Below are 14,858 nucleotides of genomic sequence, written 5' to 3'. Positions count from 1 at the left end.
ATATTGAAAATATGTCAAAATCTTGATTCTTTATCATTTTATATAACATGAATCATAGCCGTTCATCCAACCATTCATATGGTAGACTTTATTTTTATATCTGAAGGTCAATGTTGGGTTTAAAGTATTGTTCTTGAAATTTTGTATTTTAATGGTAGCTTTAATATCCGTCATTGATTTTAATAACTTTTTAATGTGTAAGCATTTAGTATTTAAAAATATTTGTTTTTTAATTTTATAACTAAGTTAATAAGAATTAATAAATGATAGTATTTTCTCTTTTCTCTTCTCTTGGGTATAAAAAATTCAAAACAAATAAAAAGGAAATATTAAATATAGTCAAGTGGTCAAATTCAATGGAACGTTGGTAGAATCCACTTTCCAAAGTCTTGTTTTTTTAAGTACAGTTTCCTTTGTTAACTTAAATGAAGCTCATGCATGCATGGGCCCAAATATGACCATCCATTATATGTTGGAATCTCAACGGTCATATTTCATAAGCTCCCAGATTCTGAAGCCTTTTTCATGACCGTTTGGTTCTGTCATTGTTCCTCTTTTTACTCTCTTCTTTTTTCTCAGTTCTCATGAGTTCTATAACAGTTTTATTCCGTCTTTAGAAGCAAAGTCACTTTATAATGATGAAGTGCTTTCTACCTTGTTTTGGTGCTTCCAAACGCCGAAAGCACTTGCGTTATGCCAATGCAACTCTCACAAGAGGAAGAGGCCAAGTAAGCTCTCTCTCATTCCATTCATTCACTCACTTGCTGCACGCACATATTTCACAGCATCTCTTTTTCTTTCTCTTTCCCTTTTAAAGTAACTTTCATTGTTCTCTCAAAATTTGTTACAGACCCATGTCGCAGAAGGAGCTCTTGAACTACAGCAAAAGACTGCTGTTGAAGAACTCATTGATTGCATAGCAGAATCAAAGTAAGCTATCTATATTCTATTCCATCATGAATTGATTGTGACCTCAATATTATTTTTCTTTCCACATTTCATTGTGAATTCAGCTGCTTATTTATTTTGATTAGTTATGTTCCACTTCATTTTAACTTCTACGATTTAATTCAGAATAAAAAATGAAGAGCAATCAAATAAAAGTGCTGAAGTGATATCTACCAAAGAGCTAATAAAAAACTTTGAGGGAATCAAGGAGGAGGAGGAAGAAGAAACACTTGAGATAATATATGAGAAGAAAGATAACCATGGCAAAGATGATGAGAATTCAGAGTCACTGTTTTCTCTGTGCATTGATTCTGGAAAACAAGTTTCGGTTGCCCAGAAAGACGACGAGATTGAAGTTAACAGTTCAATGCAACTCGATGGTGCCCTCTGCACCAGAAAAGAGGTATCTGAAGCATTTGGGTTAACCACAAGTGTTCCACATGTTTCATCAGTTCTGAATCCACTTGAAAATCTTTCAGAGAAGGAGGACACCAAGCCTCTTGAAGAGCAAACAAGTTGCATTGCCATAAGGAAGGTGAATCCCAATGAAGAAGATTCTTCTGCTAAGGAACCAATCAAGAAGATGATGGATGAAAACGAAGAAGCAAGACCGTCGAATCACTCCTCTGTCCCTGAGTATAGATATCGAGATTGCACTGATGAGGGGTACGATGGTATTAATCTAGATGACAGTGATTTCGATGTTACATTTGAAGAAGGTGATGATCCTTCTCCTCACAATAAGAAGATAATGGAAGGGGAAGAAGGCGCTGATGATTACCAAAAATGGGTTCAAGAAGAGTCTTCAGAATCATTGTTTTCTCTATCCAGTTATTCTAGAAAACGAATTTCATCAGCTGAAAAAGAAAAAGAAGAGAACGAAGTTAATAGTTTAATGTCAGCCCATGTTACAGAACAAGAAGAAACTCAAGGAAGGATTCCAGATGTTTCATCAGTGCTGAATCCAATTGAGAATCATACTCAAGGGAGGGTGGTCAAAGCAACAGTGCAGCAGCCACTGAAAAAAGAGAAAGAAAACATCAACTTGATGGTTCTGGATGATGATGATATACTCATTTGTCCAGAGCCTAGTTTGAAGCTGTCAAACCGCAAGGGAAGGCACAAGTTCAATAACAAAAAGGAAGAAACCGTGGTAGACACCAGCCTCTCGAGCTGGTTGGTTGAACCAGAAAACACACCCATTTCCATGAATAGTAGCAGTACCAATTCTGTGGGAGAACATCAACATACACCGAAAGGAGGAAGAGGTTCACCGTTTAGTCATGAGGATAGGCCAATTCTAGGAGCATTGACAATTGAAGAGATCAGGAAGTATTCAATGTCTACATCTTCAAGAAGGTCTAAAAGCCGAAGTCCGGATGAGACACCCATCATAGGTACTGTTGGGAGCTATTGGAGTCATACAGGGTGGAGCATGAACTCGGAAATGGGTGCCAAAAAAAGTGGAAAGGTAAGTTAAGTAAATCTTATTAATTGCATAGTGGATGAACAAATCATTGAATTGCTTTTATTGCAGGATGCGAAACTAAAATGGAGTTCTCCCAAATTAAAAACCAGACTAGAACCTGCGTTCGAAGCTAGTGCTGCTGAAGTCTGAACTTGTGCTGTATCATTCAGTTGTCCTATAGGCTGTAAATTCGGCCTTTCCCCTCTCGTTGGTCATGAAGCGTGATTTTCCATATGGAAATTATTGCCAAGGCATAAATTTTTCACTTTTTTTTATTAGCATATTATTCAGTTCATTGATCATTCGATGCATAGATGATTCAAAATTCTTACTTTCGCCGATGTTTTGTACAAATGGAGTTCAAGCAATTAAGGTCGAGAACAGATGCTTTAAAGATAAAAAAAAACGTCTCAATCTGTACTGTTTTGTTTTTGTATCTGCAGTAGTTCATCGCTGAGCAGAATGAAAAAGATAAAGTCGTATTGTTGTAGTCAGAACTATGTACGAATAAATAAGAGGAAAATAACAAAAATGATGCCTCTTAACTAGCCTCTATACTATAAAAGAAAGAGATTTACATTAGTACAACCACCACCGATAATCTTTTACCCTATACTCATGACAACAATTAGCTATAGCCGGCCCGGGGCCTAGACATCCTGAAATAGTCTCCTTATCTGGTCAACTGTTGCAGGCATCAACGTCAATGGGCAGCGCTTATACTGTAATCAGGAAACAAAAAAAAAAATAGATGGGAAACAAAAAATCAGGTGTAGATGTGAAAGGTATTGTGAGTTGTTGTAAAGTAATATACTTAGGGTGTCTAGATCCCTTACCTGAGTAATATACTTAAATATGCAAGCATAGCAGAAGACAAAACCCGAAACTGTAACTACAGATGGATTTACACGCTTCTGCGAGCACAAGGGGCAAATTGTTCTGTCTGGTGGTAGCGGTATCCCCTCTTTGGCTACCTGTTTTTATATTAGATTCACAGATTCTTTAGGAAATGAACCAGCACAATTTTTTGAATTACTTTTAAATTCTAATTACTGACAGAGTGACATTAGAACATAGGATGCAAGTCGAGCTACAACTATATTGAAAGTAAGCTTTTACAATGAAAGTTGAAATCCTTAATTATTTTTATCACATAGTTCTAATTTATTTGACCAGAATGGTTCATAAGTGCGATTTACAGAACTAGTCAAAACAAGTATTGATGGAGAAAGAGAGGTGGGAGAAAATTTGTTTCTTTACCTTTGGTGGGGGAGGAGGAGGGGGAGGAGGATATACTGTTGGAGCTGACATTCTCTCCTCAGCAGACTGGTACCACCATTCCATCATCTACATATGATTCATATATATTATTTGTTAATGATTATGCTCCTTGGTAATTTGCACATATAGCTAACGTATTTAACAGCACATAAGGCATACTTAAGGACCCTTAGACAGAACAAGAAGTCACAAACTTTAAGATTAACTGAACCACCCAGGCAATCGAATAAGTGGCTTCAGATATGGCTCCGGTGGTAGCAATATTTGACAATTGATCCCAAGCTAGACTCTAATCAGTTCTAAACTTGAAAACTAAGCCAACAATACATACCAAGCTTCCAAATGCTAAGGTTTAAAAAAAATTGAATTATTTTTGACATATTGTCAGTACTTGATGAAGGAAGAAAAACTATCAAAAGGGCTAGCCATCTCACTTTAAAGAAGAACACTGCTGCAATCAAACCGGTTTGGGCATAGTCAAGTACAGTGTACATACAGCTGAGCAGTGCTCCTTGCAATGTCTGCATTATGAATTTCATCATACAATCATTACGTGGTTCGTGTAGATAAAATGGAGCATAAACAGAACTTTATTAACACAGTTAGCACTATCATGCATGGTAACAGATTCATATGGTTATATTAAAAAGGAAAGTGAGGGAAAGATAAAATCATTGCGCTGATAAAAAAAATCACATACCTTCAACCATTGAGGGCCACGAAGTCTCTCACGTTCAAAGTTACGCATCTTCGAAATTCTAGAAGACGTATCCAACTATCTTGACATGAAAGGAGTTAAGTGCAAAATCAATCATATGACAAGAAATGGTAAATTTCTTTTGTGGTATTTTCCGAGAAATTAGAAAGTTCTTAAAGTGCAAAACAAAGCTCGCAAATTGTTTCAGTTATTTATTTGGGTCTCATGTAGTGAAGAAGGCAAATAGCACTACAGTATATATTTTGTCAAGCATAATTACCATGCCATAGAACATAGTTACATGACAGATTGCGAAGACACTCATGGATTCACACACTCATTGCATTTTAAACAAGATTTGGTATTCTTGAAAGGACCCTGCATCAAATTAGCAACAACTGCAAACATAATCTAATATGCCAATAGAATTTCTTCCGTTGTTCCACTCATTAACCACTTTAACAAACACGCATATGCAAACAACAAAAAGAAAAGGAAAAATACACTCAGTTACAAAAAAGCAGAGTAAATAAAAAAGTATGCTTGAGAACCATGATGGTATTCATGTCGAACAACATAAAGAAAAGGCAAAATGCACTCAGTTACAAAAAAAAAAAAAAGCAGAGTAAATATAAAAGTATGCATGTTTCACAGATAAAAAAATGCATGGCTGACAAATTTTTTTTAAATAATACTCAAAAAAATAAAGACTTTTCTAAATGCAATATCCTAAATGTCTACCAGTTCTTGCCCTGTAGCTCGGCAGACATGAACCCCAAGCACATGAAGTGACAGTGAGTAGTATCCAGTAGCATCCAACAGGTATAACAGCTGGTAAGCAAATTGCAAGCCTGCATTGTAAATATCTTATGTTAGATGTTTAGGGATATCCGGACTAGAGAATTAACTGGGTCAGATAAACTGTATGAACTTGAAGAAAACATTGAATTCCTATGCAATCAAAAAATGATAAATTGCATGAACAGTGAAATTGTTAATAATTCATGATAGAGTCAATTCTAAGTCTCAGGCTCTGAGTAAATAGTGATTTCACATACCCTCACTAGTAGCATGTAACCATGGGTAGCAAATTCCAACAATTTTCTGAAGTCTCTTTCTGATGCGTGTTGTAATGGAGGAATCAGCAGCATCAAAGGTTGCCGTAGACACTGGAGGGTCTAGTTCAAAACCTCGTGGGAGTGGGACATCATATCCTTCATTTTCATCTCCCCATAGAGTGGCTTGAAGCCTAGCTTCCCTTTCCTTGTTGTAGATTGAATGCAATTTAGATTTCAAATATGGCAACACAACCTGAAAAGGAATTTTTGTGAGACAGTGAATTGGAGGAATTAAGATAAGCGAAGCGATTAGGAAAATAAAGGGAAAGATAAAAAGAGTACCAAAAAAACAACAGAAAGAACTTTTTGGCGCCTCCGTAAGCCATTAGCATCATTGTTGAGTCTGATATTGGCTTGTCTTCTTCGGAGGCCGTATAGGGATTCAGAAAAAGAAGCATCTACAAGTGCAATTATAATTATTAAGATTCAATGATTGTGATTGTGTTGTTGTGTATGATGAAGTGACTGTGACCTAACCTAACCTAACCTGTGTTTCGTAAGCTGTGAGTTTCGAGGAGGAGCATGAGTAAGGAGAAAGATTCATCTTCAAAGTCTAAGAATCTGTGAAGGAAGGGCCTTCGCAACGCCAACACACCCATTGAGTACGTTAAAGCACCGCGCACACTCACCGGAAGCTGTTGAGCCGCCGCCATCTCGAAGAACGTCGGACGACTACCTTGGCCCCCCACCTGCAACAACATCTCTCTCTCTCTCTCTCTCTCCTCCAATGCCAAATTCAATTCCAATTCGATAAATGAAACCAGAGCAAATCAAATTATTATTATTTAGATATTTTACATTTAAATTACAAAAAAAATAATTTTCTTTTAAGCGACATTTGATAAAGGAGATATTTTTTTTCAGGAAAAAAATATTTTTTGGGAATATAGTGGGAAATTTCTTTTCCTCTATAAGTTACGAAAATCTATTTAGTAGGACAAACTTTTTCCCCAAAAATTGGATAATTTTAATAATGTTACGTTTAGTTGATTGTAAAATATTGATGGGAACCTGCGTCGAAATGACAAAATTATCCATTTTTACACATCTGTTTGATATATGTATAAGAGCATTTTTGTCACAAAATGGAAAAATGTGTTTCCAAGTTGGTGGAAAAAAATAATACCATGGGTGGAATGAGATTATTTTTTTCAAAGTGTAATTAAAAACGAGAATGATAGGGTAAAAATATCCTGAGATTTTTTCTTTTACTCATACCAAACATGTTAAAAAAAAATTTCTCACCCCACTTTCCCAGCATTTCAAGCAAAAAAAACTTATACCAAACACCCCATAAGAGTAAAGAAACTTTTGGTCTTCAACAAAAATCACAGGTCATTTTAATTCGTTAGAAAAAAAAGTTGACTTGTGATCCCTTAAATACAAAATAATCCAAATTAGTTGAAATTGTGATCTATTTGAAATTAAAAAAATTCACATTAGTCGTACAAAAAGACTAATATGAGTCTATTTTGAATTTCAAAAGAATTACAAGTCAATTTTTTTCCTAAAAGATTAATTTGGGTCGTGTGACATTTGTTGTGGATTCAAAAAGTACTTTACTCTTTTATTTTATTGTTTGAGGGTTGAGATAATAGTCTGTTTGTATTTTTTTTTTTAAGTTATAAGCAACTTTTAAGTTAAAGTAAAAAAAAAAAGCTTAAAAAAAATTAAAAATTATTTGATAATTACATAAAAATTTTAACTTAAAAACACATATTTCAAGAAAAATCTCTATCTATCTCAATGGTTCTTCATTTCAAAAAAAGTCAACAAATCAAGAAAAGCTGATGAGAGCTTTAAAAAAGCTTATTTTAGTGCATGTTTGGATTCTTTCGTTTTTAAGTTAAAAGTTACTTATAAGAGAAGTTAGGACAAACAAGTTTTAAAAAAAGCTCTTATAATGAAGAAAAAAACTAAAAGTCAAAACCTCCTAGGGGAATCTTTTTTTTAAGCTCTTATCAATTTTTCTTGAATTATGTATTTCTTTTAAAAATAAAATAAAGAGAGAGAGAATTTTCTTGAAATATGTGCTTTTAAATAACTTTTAAGCTAAGAATTTTATATAATCACCAAACAACTTTTAATTTTTTTTTAATCTCTTTTTTTAGGTTTAACTTATAAATAGCTTTTAACTTAAAAAAAAAAAAAAATCCAAAGAGCTTTTGACTTTTTTATTCATTATAAAAAAAGAAATTTTCTCATAACTTGTTTGGCTCTTTTTGCTTATAAGGAGAAGAGAAACTAAGAATAAGAGTATCCAAAAATGCCCAAAAATATCAAGCTAGATTATTTTTTCATCTCATTTTATTCTTTAAATCATATATTTTTTTTTTACGTCTTTCAAGTTTCAATTCCTCTCCATTTAATATCGTTAGATATGCTGGCATAACTTCGTTTATACTCACCCTTACTGTTGTTGCGTCCTGTTATCCCATTTCATTTTTACGGTAAAGCTTTTTCATTCTATTTATTGTTTTGTATCTCATACTTTGTATAAGATTTCACCTAGTTATGGTAATAAAATAAGGATGGACATGTTCAATGTGATAGATCATCGAAATTAAAATATGATGAAGTGAATGAAGAGCTAAATCATTTCTGGCTATATTGGCAGCAATTTCCTAATAAAAGTTTGCAGCAGTTATATTCAAATGACATTTTCTGGTCACTATTTACCAAATAGAGAATACGCAGAAACCTTTTAACGAGACTCACACCCAATAATAGAGAGTGAATTGCTAGCATTTCTCACTCAACAATACCCAAAAGTACCAAAAAAAAAAAAAAAAAAAAAAAAAACCTTTTAAGTAGACCAGACATAATAATTCATTGAGTTGTCAGATAACCTTATAAAATGTTATAACCACCTAGTTAAAAGTTAAAACATAACCGGATCCAATAATATTTTTACAAGTTCCCCGGAGTCTAAACATCAACATCAACAACACCTTTAACCCAAGCTCCCCAGAGTCTAAACATGTCCAAGAATATAAAACAAATCCAGAAACCAGAAAGCTACTGTGCAAATTGAGTGTGTCGTCATTATGATAAGCAGAAAGGGTAATCCAAACATATATTATCCATAACATCAGAGCTTGTCATCAACACTTCACCCGTTTAGTGGGTGGTGCAGCATATTGATCTTCTACCGCCTCTTGTTTATCCATAACATCAGCTTCACCTACCATATGCTTTCTGCTTGCATCCTCCTGGGAACTTTCTTCAGGCATGACTTTCGGAAGGCTACTGTTGCTTCCAAATTTGTCATGTTCCTCATTTGAGGTTTCTAGATTGTCTGCAGGCAGCACCGTGTCAGATAGTGCAGCAGAAAGCTTGTCCAAAGGGGAAGAGGAGCCCTTAACCTTGCTGTCACCCATCTCTCTCTGCTTCTCAAATATCATCTGCAGATGTTTCCCTTGGTTTTCAATTTGAATCTGCAACGTTCTTTGAATCTGCATAACAACTAAAATATCAGAATTATGCCAGAACTTGAAGTTCCTCTCCTCCCAACAAGAAAGAAGGAGAAAGCAAATAAAACGCCCCCTCCGGATTACAGGGCACAGACATAGTGAATCTCTCAAGTACTGATAAAGTACCTCAAGTTGTTCATGAAGCCGCTTCTGGAGTTCCATCTGCAACCGTAATGCTTCAGTGATCCCCTTACTCCTGCAACAAAAATCCAAGGTATTTTTCTGAGCCTTACTGTTCATTTCAAGGCTAAAAAATCATAAGGAACAGCTGTTTATATTCAGGATAGAACAATAAGTATCATAGTAACAATGAAAATCAAACTTGTATGGGCCATCTTATTAGTACCAATCTGTGTTAGATTATATCTTAAATTCAAAAGGGCAGATCAACTTACATCATGGTATAAGAATAAGGAATTTATACCTGATCTTAACCAGGGATATACTTGTATCCAATAGTTCACATAATTAATAAATTAAAGTCCTTATATATAAGTTGGATCAATGGCCAAGATTGAGAGTATAACCTACACTCGTATAAAATAATCCTTCCCCAATACATAATAATGAGGAAAGTTACATTGAGTGCACAATACACTTGGTTTGATGCATGCAACAAGAGCAAACGATCCATACCAAAAAAAATGATCAGTCAATAAGGGTCGATGCAATAGCTACAAATTACAGAGAGAGAACTCACGTTTTCAAGTCCAGAGATTTCATTTCTTCGATTGAAGTTATCTTTTTCTCAGAAGTTCCTGCAGGTAGAGAAAAGGATCTCATTCACACTCTTACTCTCATATTTTGATCAAAACTAAACAGGAATTTATGTATGCTTCATATGTACTGACACTCCAAAGAAATGGTATTACTGAAATGCATTGAGAATAGAAGCAAAAAAGCATTCAACTTTACCCTGTGTCTGGATGAGGGAAACGGAGGGGGGAAATTGAATTTTGAAATGAAGATCAAATTTGAAGAGAAAAAATTGAAATTTTGTTTCTAGACAATTCTTTCTTCCCTACTAATCTTTTCATTTCATCTTCAACAAATAAGAGAAATTTTCCAATTTTTAAAATGTTTTTTCCTCCTTAATTTCTTTCTCTCAATCCAAACATAGGTTTAAGGAAGTATGAAGAAGGACAACACATACAAAAAATGCATTTGATACTGCAAACTGAAGATATTTCTTAAAACTTTAGGGGGTGAGGAAGCCCCGAAAATCCAAAAGATACTTCATGATAAAACTTGGTTATATCAACAATAGAACTCATAAGTACACTTTGGCATACCCTCTGGTGACTCAGGTTTGTATCTGGCAGTTCTATACTTCTGAAATTAAAAGAACAAACAATTTTGGAAAAACATTAGATTAAATAAATTAACAGACAGACCAACAAGATATTTAAGAGGAAGAAAAATCAGATGTACCTGTAGGTGGCTTTTTACATGATAGATGGTAAGGCCGTCAACTTTCATCAGATTCAAGACACCCTTTGGAGTAGCCTCTGCATGTTAACACCATGAGATGACAAAGAACATTATAGAGAAAAGGTCAAGGAATATGGATTACAGAGAAGTAAACATACTCTCACTACCACCAAGCTGATTGACTGCTTCTACAAAGGCCTCGTGAAGTTCTGGAGTCCAACGCATTCTAGGTTTAGTTTGCGGTGCAGTCGATGCTGAATTAGGAAGACCATTAACTTCTCCAGATGGTATAAGCTGTTGCTGGGGAACCTGGATCGCCTGCATCGAAAAAATAGAATATGATTGTGTTAGGACCCATTTACAAGGTATGGGATTTGGAGTCCCACAATGGATATATGGGCAATTAAAGTGGGGTTTATAAGGCATTGGGCACTCTCACCCTTTGAGCTAGTTTTTGGGGTGAAAAATCCCAAGGTTCTTATCAATTGTTAGTGTGGTGAATTTAGATCTATATCCCTTGAAGGGTGAAGTATATTGCTATGGAGGTGCTCTTAGAGGCAATGGTATGGATCAAAGCTCCGGATGGAGTCACCATATGTATGTCTAATAGATGGCGGAGAGAAGAGAAATGTGTAGTGGGTATGATGACTCTATATTTTGGCAGAGTAACAACTCATAAATGCAATGGATGCAAGATGCCCTTTCAATGGATGAAGATGATATATATAAATGGAGAAATATTCCTTGATGATGAAAGAGAAGGAGAGCCATAACTGTTTTTGCCCAAGATCTCATTTTGTGCGTGAGGTAGCGCACCACCAATATGTATGATGGTGAGCTATATTGGGGGTGAGAGGTCCTCTACTATAATGGTCTATGATTCTCACTTTAGGGAAGCAAGGAAGTGACCCCAGGTCCTCTACTATAATGGTCTATGATTCTCACTTTAGGGAAGCAAGGAAGTGACCCCTTATGTGGGCCTCTTAAGGGTAGAGGGAATGAACTATATACACAAATTTACATGCACATGGTGACGAAATAAATTGATAATAGATCTAAGCATCTAAATGCATCAAAATATATCACAACCCTCTCCATGCAGAGAAGTGAATGAAAGGTGAAAATTTGATGACAAGCACAACAAGGAATTTTTTATGATTATATCCATAATTATGGAGATTCATACACATCAATTAGTTTAGTCACTTATCATTATACGATAAACAGACCAAAAAATGACTTGATTTTCATCTGCATCAGCACCTAGTTAATGTTTGAAAACCATGACTCTTAGACCACAAAGAGGAATTCAAGAATGAGATGCCACTACATGTTCTAGTAACTTCACATGTAAGAACAACCATTGCAGTACTATTGAAAATGACATTGAGAAAGAAACCTTTGGTTTTGGTTCTGCTACATTGTCATCAAGAAGCTGACTCCAATTTGGCTGAAGAGAATCATCAATAGACATTAACTGATCAACCCACTCCCCAAAATCAGATTTTTTGACATTGTCATCATTCATGTAACAAGCACTGTTTTCCACCTGATCATGCTGGACAGAAACATTTTCAGGAAAACTAAGAATATCCTGATACGGATCTGGACCCCAGGAAATATCATCCCTTTCTTGAGGATGAGAAATGTATGTTGTTGAATGTATTTCAGAAGGCGCATTGTCACCTAATGTCTGAGAAATGAAGGGAGAATCTCGATATTGCCTATCATGCTGTGAAGCAGGGGAAAAAGGGATGTCACCAGGACATTCAGCAGGGGATGAAAACATCTGCCCAACGCTTCTAATCAAATTTGATGATGTAGCTTGCAGTGAGGCAGGATTTGCAGTCAGATCTCTGACAGGCGGTGAAAGCTGACAAGAATCAGGAGGTTTCATATACTTGTTTTCCATGGGAGTGGGAAGAACAGGAGAAGATGAAGACATAACTCTTGAGGCTCCTCCAGTGAATCAACTTTGTCCTGATTTCAATATGAAAAGCAGGTTGTATGTCAGCTAATCAACCACTAATAAAAAATTATCTTTACCACCAACATAATTGGACAAAATATACAGCACTTCAGCAAGCAAGCATTTTTTTTTTCATATCTCACTAGTCAAGATTGTATGCTGTTTGATCCTCTGAGAAGTAACTAGTTTAAGTCATAAAAGCACTAGAAAACCGATAAAAGTAATGCGACGCAGTTATCCAACACCGAAATACATAACAATTTTCATAGATATCACTGCAAGAATGGCGAAAGATTTTTTTAAAAAAAAAGTTTAAAAGATAAGCTAGCTATAACAAGCTTAAAAGAAATGTAATTGGAATCATAATTGCCTATAACTTACGTGGGGTACAAAAGGAAAATCCGTGGCACCTTTACACAATATGTACACCAATTAAGCCTTGAAGCTTACTCTTGAGAATAAATTAGATGTTAAAATCGCCAATGTAAATAAGAAACTTAACATACAGCGCAAGTCAGTATATAGCACAGATAAAAATCATAGTTAATAATAGTCAGACAGTATATCCAACCCCAAAAGAAGTTTTTGAAAAAAGAAAAACATTTCCAGATAGCTTGAAGCCATGAACAAGAAGCCGACCATACTCATGAACATAAACATACATGTGGCAATTATGAGTTGCTATTAATAATGACAACTAAGCAACTCAAAGACCAAACTAAAAAATAACAATAACTCCCCCGGATAATCAATTGTCAACCTAAACCAGTTCTTCCATTAAAATTAAAAAATAAAAATAGTGCTATAAAACTACCCTCATGCGCAGGGTTAAGGGAAGAGTCAAACACAAGGTCTAAAGTTAAATTTAAAATGATTCCGCTTCAAGCATCGGTGGCAGAAGGGAGGCTTGGGGAAGAAGATGAGTGCCATCAAATTAGAATTCACCGTTTAAAACATTGACATGTGTCAGAGAAACATAAGAACCGCCACACCACAATCTTCCCAATCACTAATTCAAGAGAAAACAACCCACCACCTCGCAAGATGCCTCTTTTGCTTAGACCCGTAATCGTTTATTGAAGCCACCCAATTCAAAACCACAACAGATCAAAAACACACTTCCAGATTTATAAAATTTTAAAATAAAAATAATAATAATTAAAAAAAAAAAAAAAAACTGAAGTTTAAGAGATGAAAGCTCAAATTTATAATCTTATCCAAAAATAAAGCCAACCCAAAAAATAATAAGCAGCATCCATCGTCTTTGAAAAAAATAAAAATAGAAAAGGGAAGTGGATGTATTGATTATGAGATAAGAGGAGGAGAGAAGTTACCTATAAAATGATGATTAGTATGGAATTGGGAAAAACCGGTAAGAGAATCTGAAAAGTTGGGAATCTTACCTAAACGGAGGGTATAAGAGAAGAGAAGAAAAGAAGAGGAAGAAGAACATGAGTTGTAATGCTCACGTCTTTGGGTTTGTCGTGTTTAACTCAAACAAACAATCATCGAACCCAAACTCCCTTCGTCCCTAGCTTTCGTTTTTTTGATTCTATTTCTTATGATTACTGCCAACCTTGTCTCTCTCTATCTCTCTCTCTCTCTCTCTCGTCATTGGATAAGTGAAGCTAAAAACCCTATCCTGCGGCTCACACGTGTGCGTATTGTTCATTCTGGGCCGTCCGATTCCGCTTCATGTTTTCTGATGCGTTTCGAGGTGATTGTTCCTAGTTGTTGTTGACTTTTAGAACGAAAGGATAAATAACGAGATCAAAAATTTATGATAAATGCTACCGAGTACTTACTTTTACGTACTTATCACTTATTTAAAATTTAAAAAAAAAATCTTAATTTTTTTTTATCATAATACAGATTTTTATTTTTTATTTTTTATTTTCTAATTTCTTAAAAGAGATTAATTTTTCTTATATTATAAAAGATCAAATTATTTTATGTGAAATATCTATATATATAGAAAATAATTTTATATTTTTTATAAAATACTAATCCCTTATTAAAAAGTGATTTTAAAGACTATGGTTAAAATATCCGTAATTTAAAAAAGCAAGGAGAGATGAAATAAAGTGCATTTTGGCTGCTGGGGATTACGAAAGGCTGCTATTGAATGGTCTGAGGTGTGAAGTGTGCAGTGAAACTGGAGATAACTCCAAGTTGTCCAATCATTGTCACTGTCTAATTCCTTTTGAGAAGTTCATCGTGGCACTGCTTTGTCAATTTTGTGGAAAATAAGTGGAAACTATGCTCTAATCACTGTAGCAGCACTCCGTTTACACCTAATATTCTCAAATCTCAACTCCTACTTCTTTTTAATCCTCCACTTATTTGGGGAGAAAAATTTTTTGTCAATGGAGTATCATATTTGAAGGTTTATATTCTTCAAATTTAGTTGAAAATTAAAAGCCTCAATCCCCCCCAAAAAAAAAGGGGTTCGTTACTAGTAGCCCAGGTGCAT

The 14,858-nt window shown here is 34.9% G+C and overlaps 3 protein-coding genes across 3 annotated transcripts; 1 reads left to right on the top strand and 2 right to left on the bottom strand.

The window, feature by feature from the left end:
* The first annotated feature begins 638 nt into the window (after nt 1–638).
* Nucleotides 639–2,566, top strand: LOC133286986 (uncharacterized). The gene is made up of 4 exons (XM_061484527.1): nt 639–728; nt 851–930; nt 1,075–2,419; nt 2,486–2,566. Exons 1-4 carry the CDS (start codon nt 639–641, stop codon nt 2,564–2,566), a joined length of 1,596 nt encoding a protein of 531 aa, XP_061340511.1.
* Nucleotides 2,567–2,819: 253 nt separating this feature from the next.
* LOC133286948 (peroxisome biogenesis protein 12) lies at nt 2,820–6,258 on the bottom strand. Its single transcript, XM_061484466.1, has 9 exons — nt 6,000–6,258; nt 5,795–5,910; nt 5,453–5,705; nt 5,136–5,245; nt 4,398–4,472; nt 4,132–4,218; nt 3,677–3,763; nt 3,253–3,390; nt 2,820–3,138 (listed from the first exon to the last, which is right to left on the bottom strand). Exons 1-9 carry the CDS (start codon nt 6,211–6,213, stop codon nt 3,067–3,069), a joined length of 1,152 nt encoding a protein of 383 aa, XP_061340450.1. The 5' UTR covers nt 6,214–6,258; the 3' UTR covers nt 2,820–3,066.
* Nucleotides 6,259–8,331: 2,073 nt separating this feature from the next.
* LOC133286907 (protein PHR1-LIKE 1-like) lies at nt 8,332–13,969 on the bottom strand. The gene is made up of 8 exons (XM_061484405.1): nt 13,720–13,969; nt 11,816–12,396; nt 10,575–10,734; nt 10,417–10,493; nt 10,278–10,317; nt 9,686–9,743; nt 9,112–9,181; nt 8,332–8,967 (listed from the first exon to the last, which is right to left on the bottom strand). Exons 2-8 carry the CDS (start codon nt 12,359–12,361, stop codon nt 8,617–8,619), a joined length of 1,302 nt encoding a protein of 433 aa, XP_061340389.1. The 5' UTR covers nt 12,362–12,396; nt 13,720–13,969; the 3' UTR covers nt 8,332–8,616.
* Nucleotides 13,970–14,858: the final 889 nt, after the last annotated feature.

This window comes from Gastrolobium bilobum, unplaced genomic scaffold (assembly GCF_033153095.1).
Source record: "Gastrolobium bilobum isolate Gb01-03AN ecotype WA unplaced genomic scaffold, APGP_CSIRO_Gbil_v1 utg3810, whole genome shotgun sequence".
Taxonomy (NCBI): Eukaryota; Viridiplantae; Streptophyta; class Magnoliopsida; order Fabales; family Fabaceae; genus Gastrolobium; species Gastrolobium bilobum.
The sequence above is the reverse complement of the archived record's forward strand: the minus strand, read 5'-3'. Positions and strand labels throughout refer to the sequence as shown.

Coding starts and splice junctions, on each gene's coding strand:
- LOC133286986 (XM_061484527.1), top strand. CDS start 639: ATGAAGTGCTTTCTACCTTGTTTTGGTGCTTCCAAACGCCGAAAGCAC. Junction 729..850: donor TCACAAGAGGAAGAGGCCAA/GTAAGCTCTCTC, acceptor AATTTGTTACAG/ACCCATGTCGCAGAAGGAGC. Junction 931..1,074: donor GATTGCATAGCAGAATCAAA/GTAAGCTATCTA, acceptor GATTTAATTCAG/AATAAAAAATGAAGAGCAAT.
- LOC133286948 (XM_061484466.1), bottom strand. CDS start 6,213: ATGTTGTTGCAGGTGGGGGGCCAAGGTAGTCGTCCGACGTTCTTCGAG. Junction 5,911..5,999: donor TCACAGCTTACGAAACACAG/GTTAGGTTAGGT, acceptor TTGCACTTGTAG/ATGCTTCTTTTTCTGAATCC. Junction 3,391..3,676: donor CTCCTCCTCCCCCACCAAAG/GTAAAGAAACAA, acceptor ATATAAAAACAG/GTAGCCAAAGAGGGGATACC.
- LOC133286907 (XM_061484405.1), bottom strand. CDS start 12,361: ATGTCTTCATCTTCTCCTGTTCTTCCCACTCCCATGGAAAACAAGTAT. Junction 10,494..10,574: donor TCAGCTTGGTGGTAGTGAGA/GTATGTTTACTT, acceptor GTTAACATGCAG/AGGCTACTCCAAAGGGTGTC. Junction 10,318..10,416: donor ATGTAAAAAGCCACCTACAG/GTACATCTGATT, acceptor TTTTAATTTCAG/AAGTATAGAACTGCCAGATA.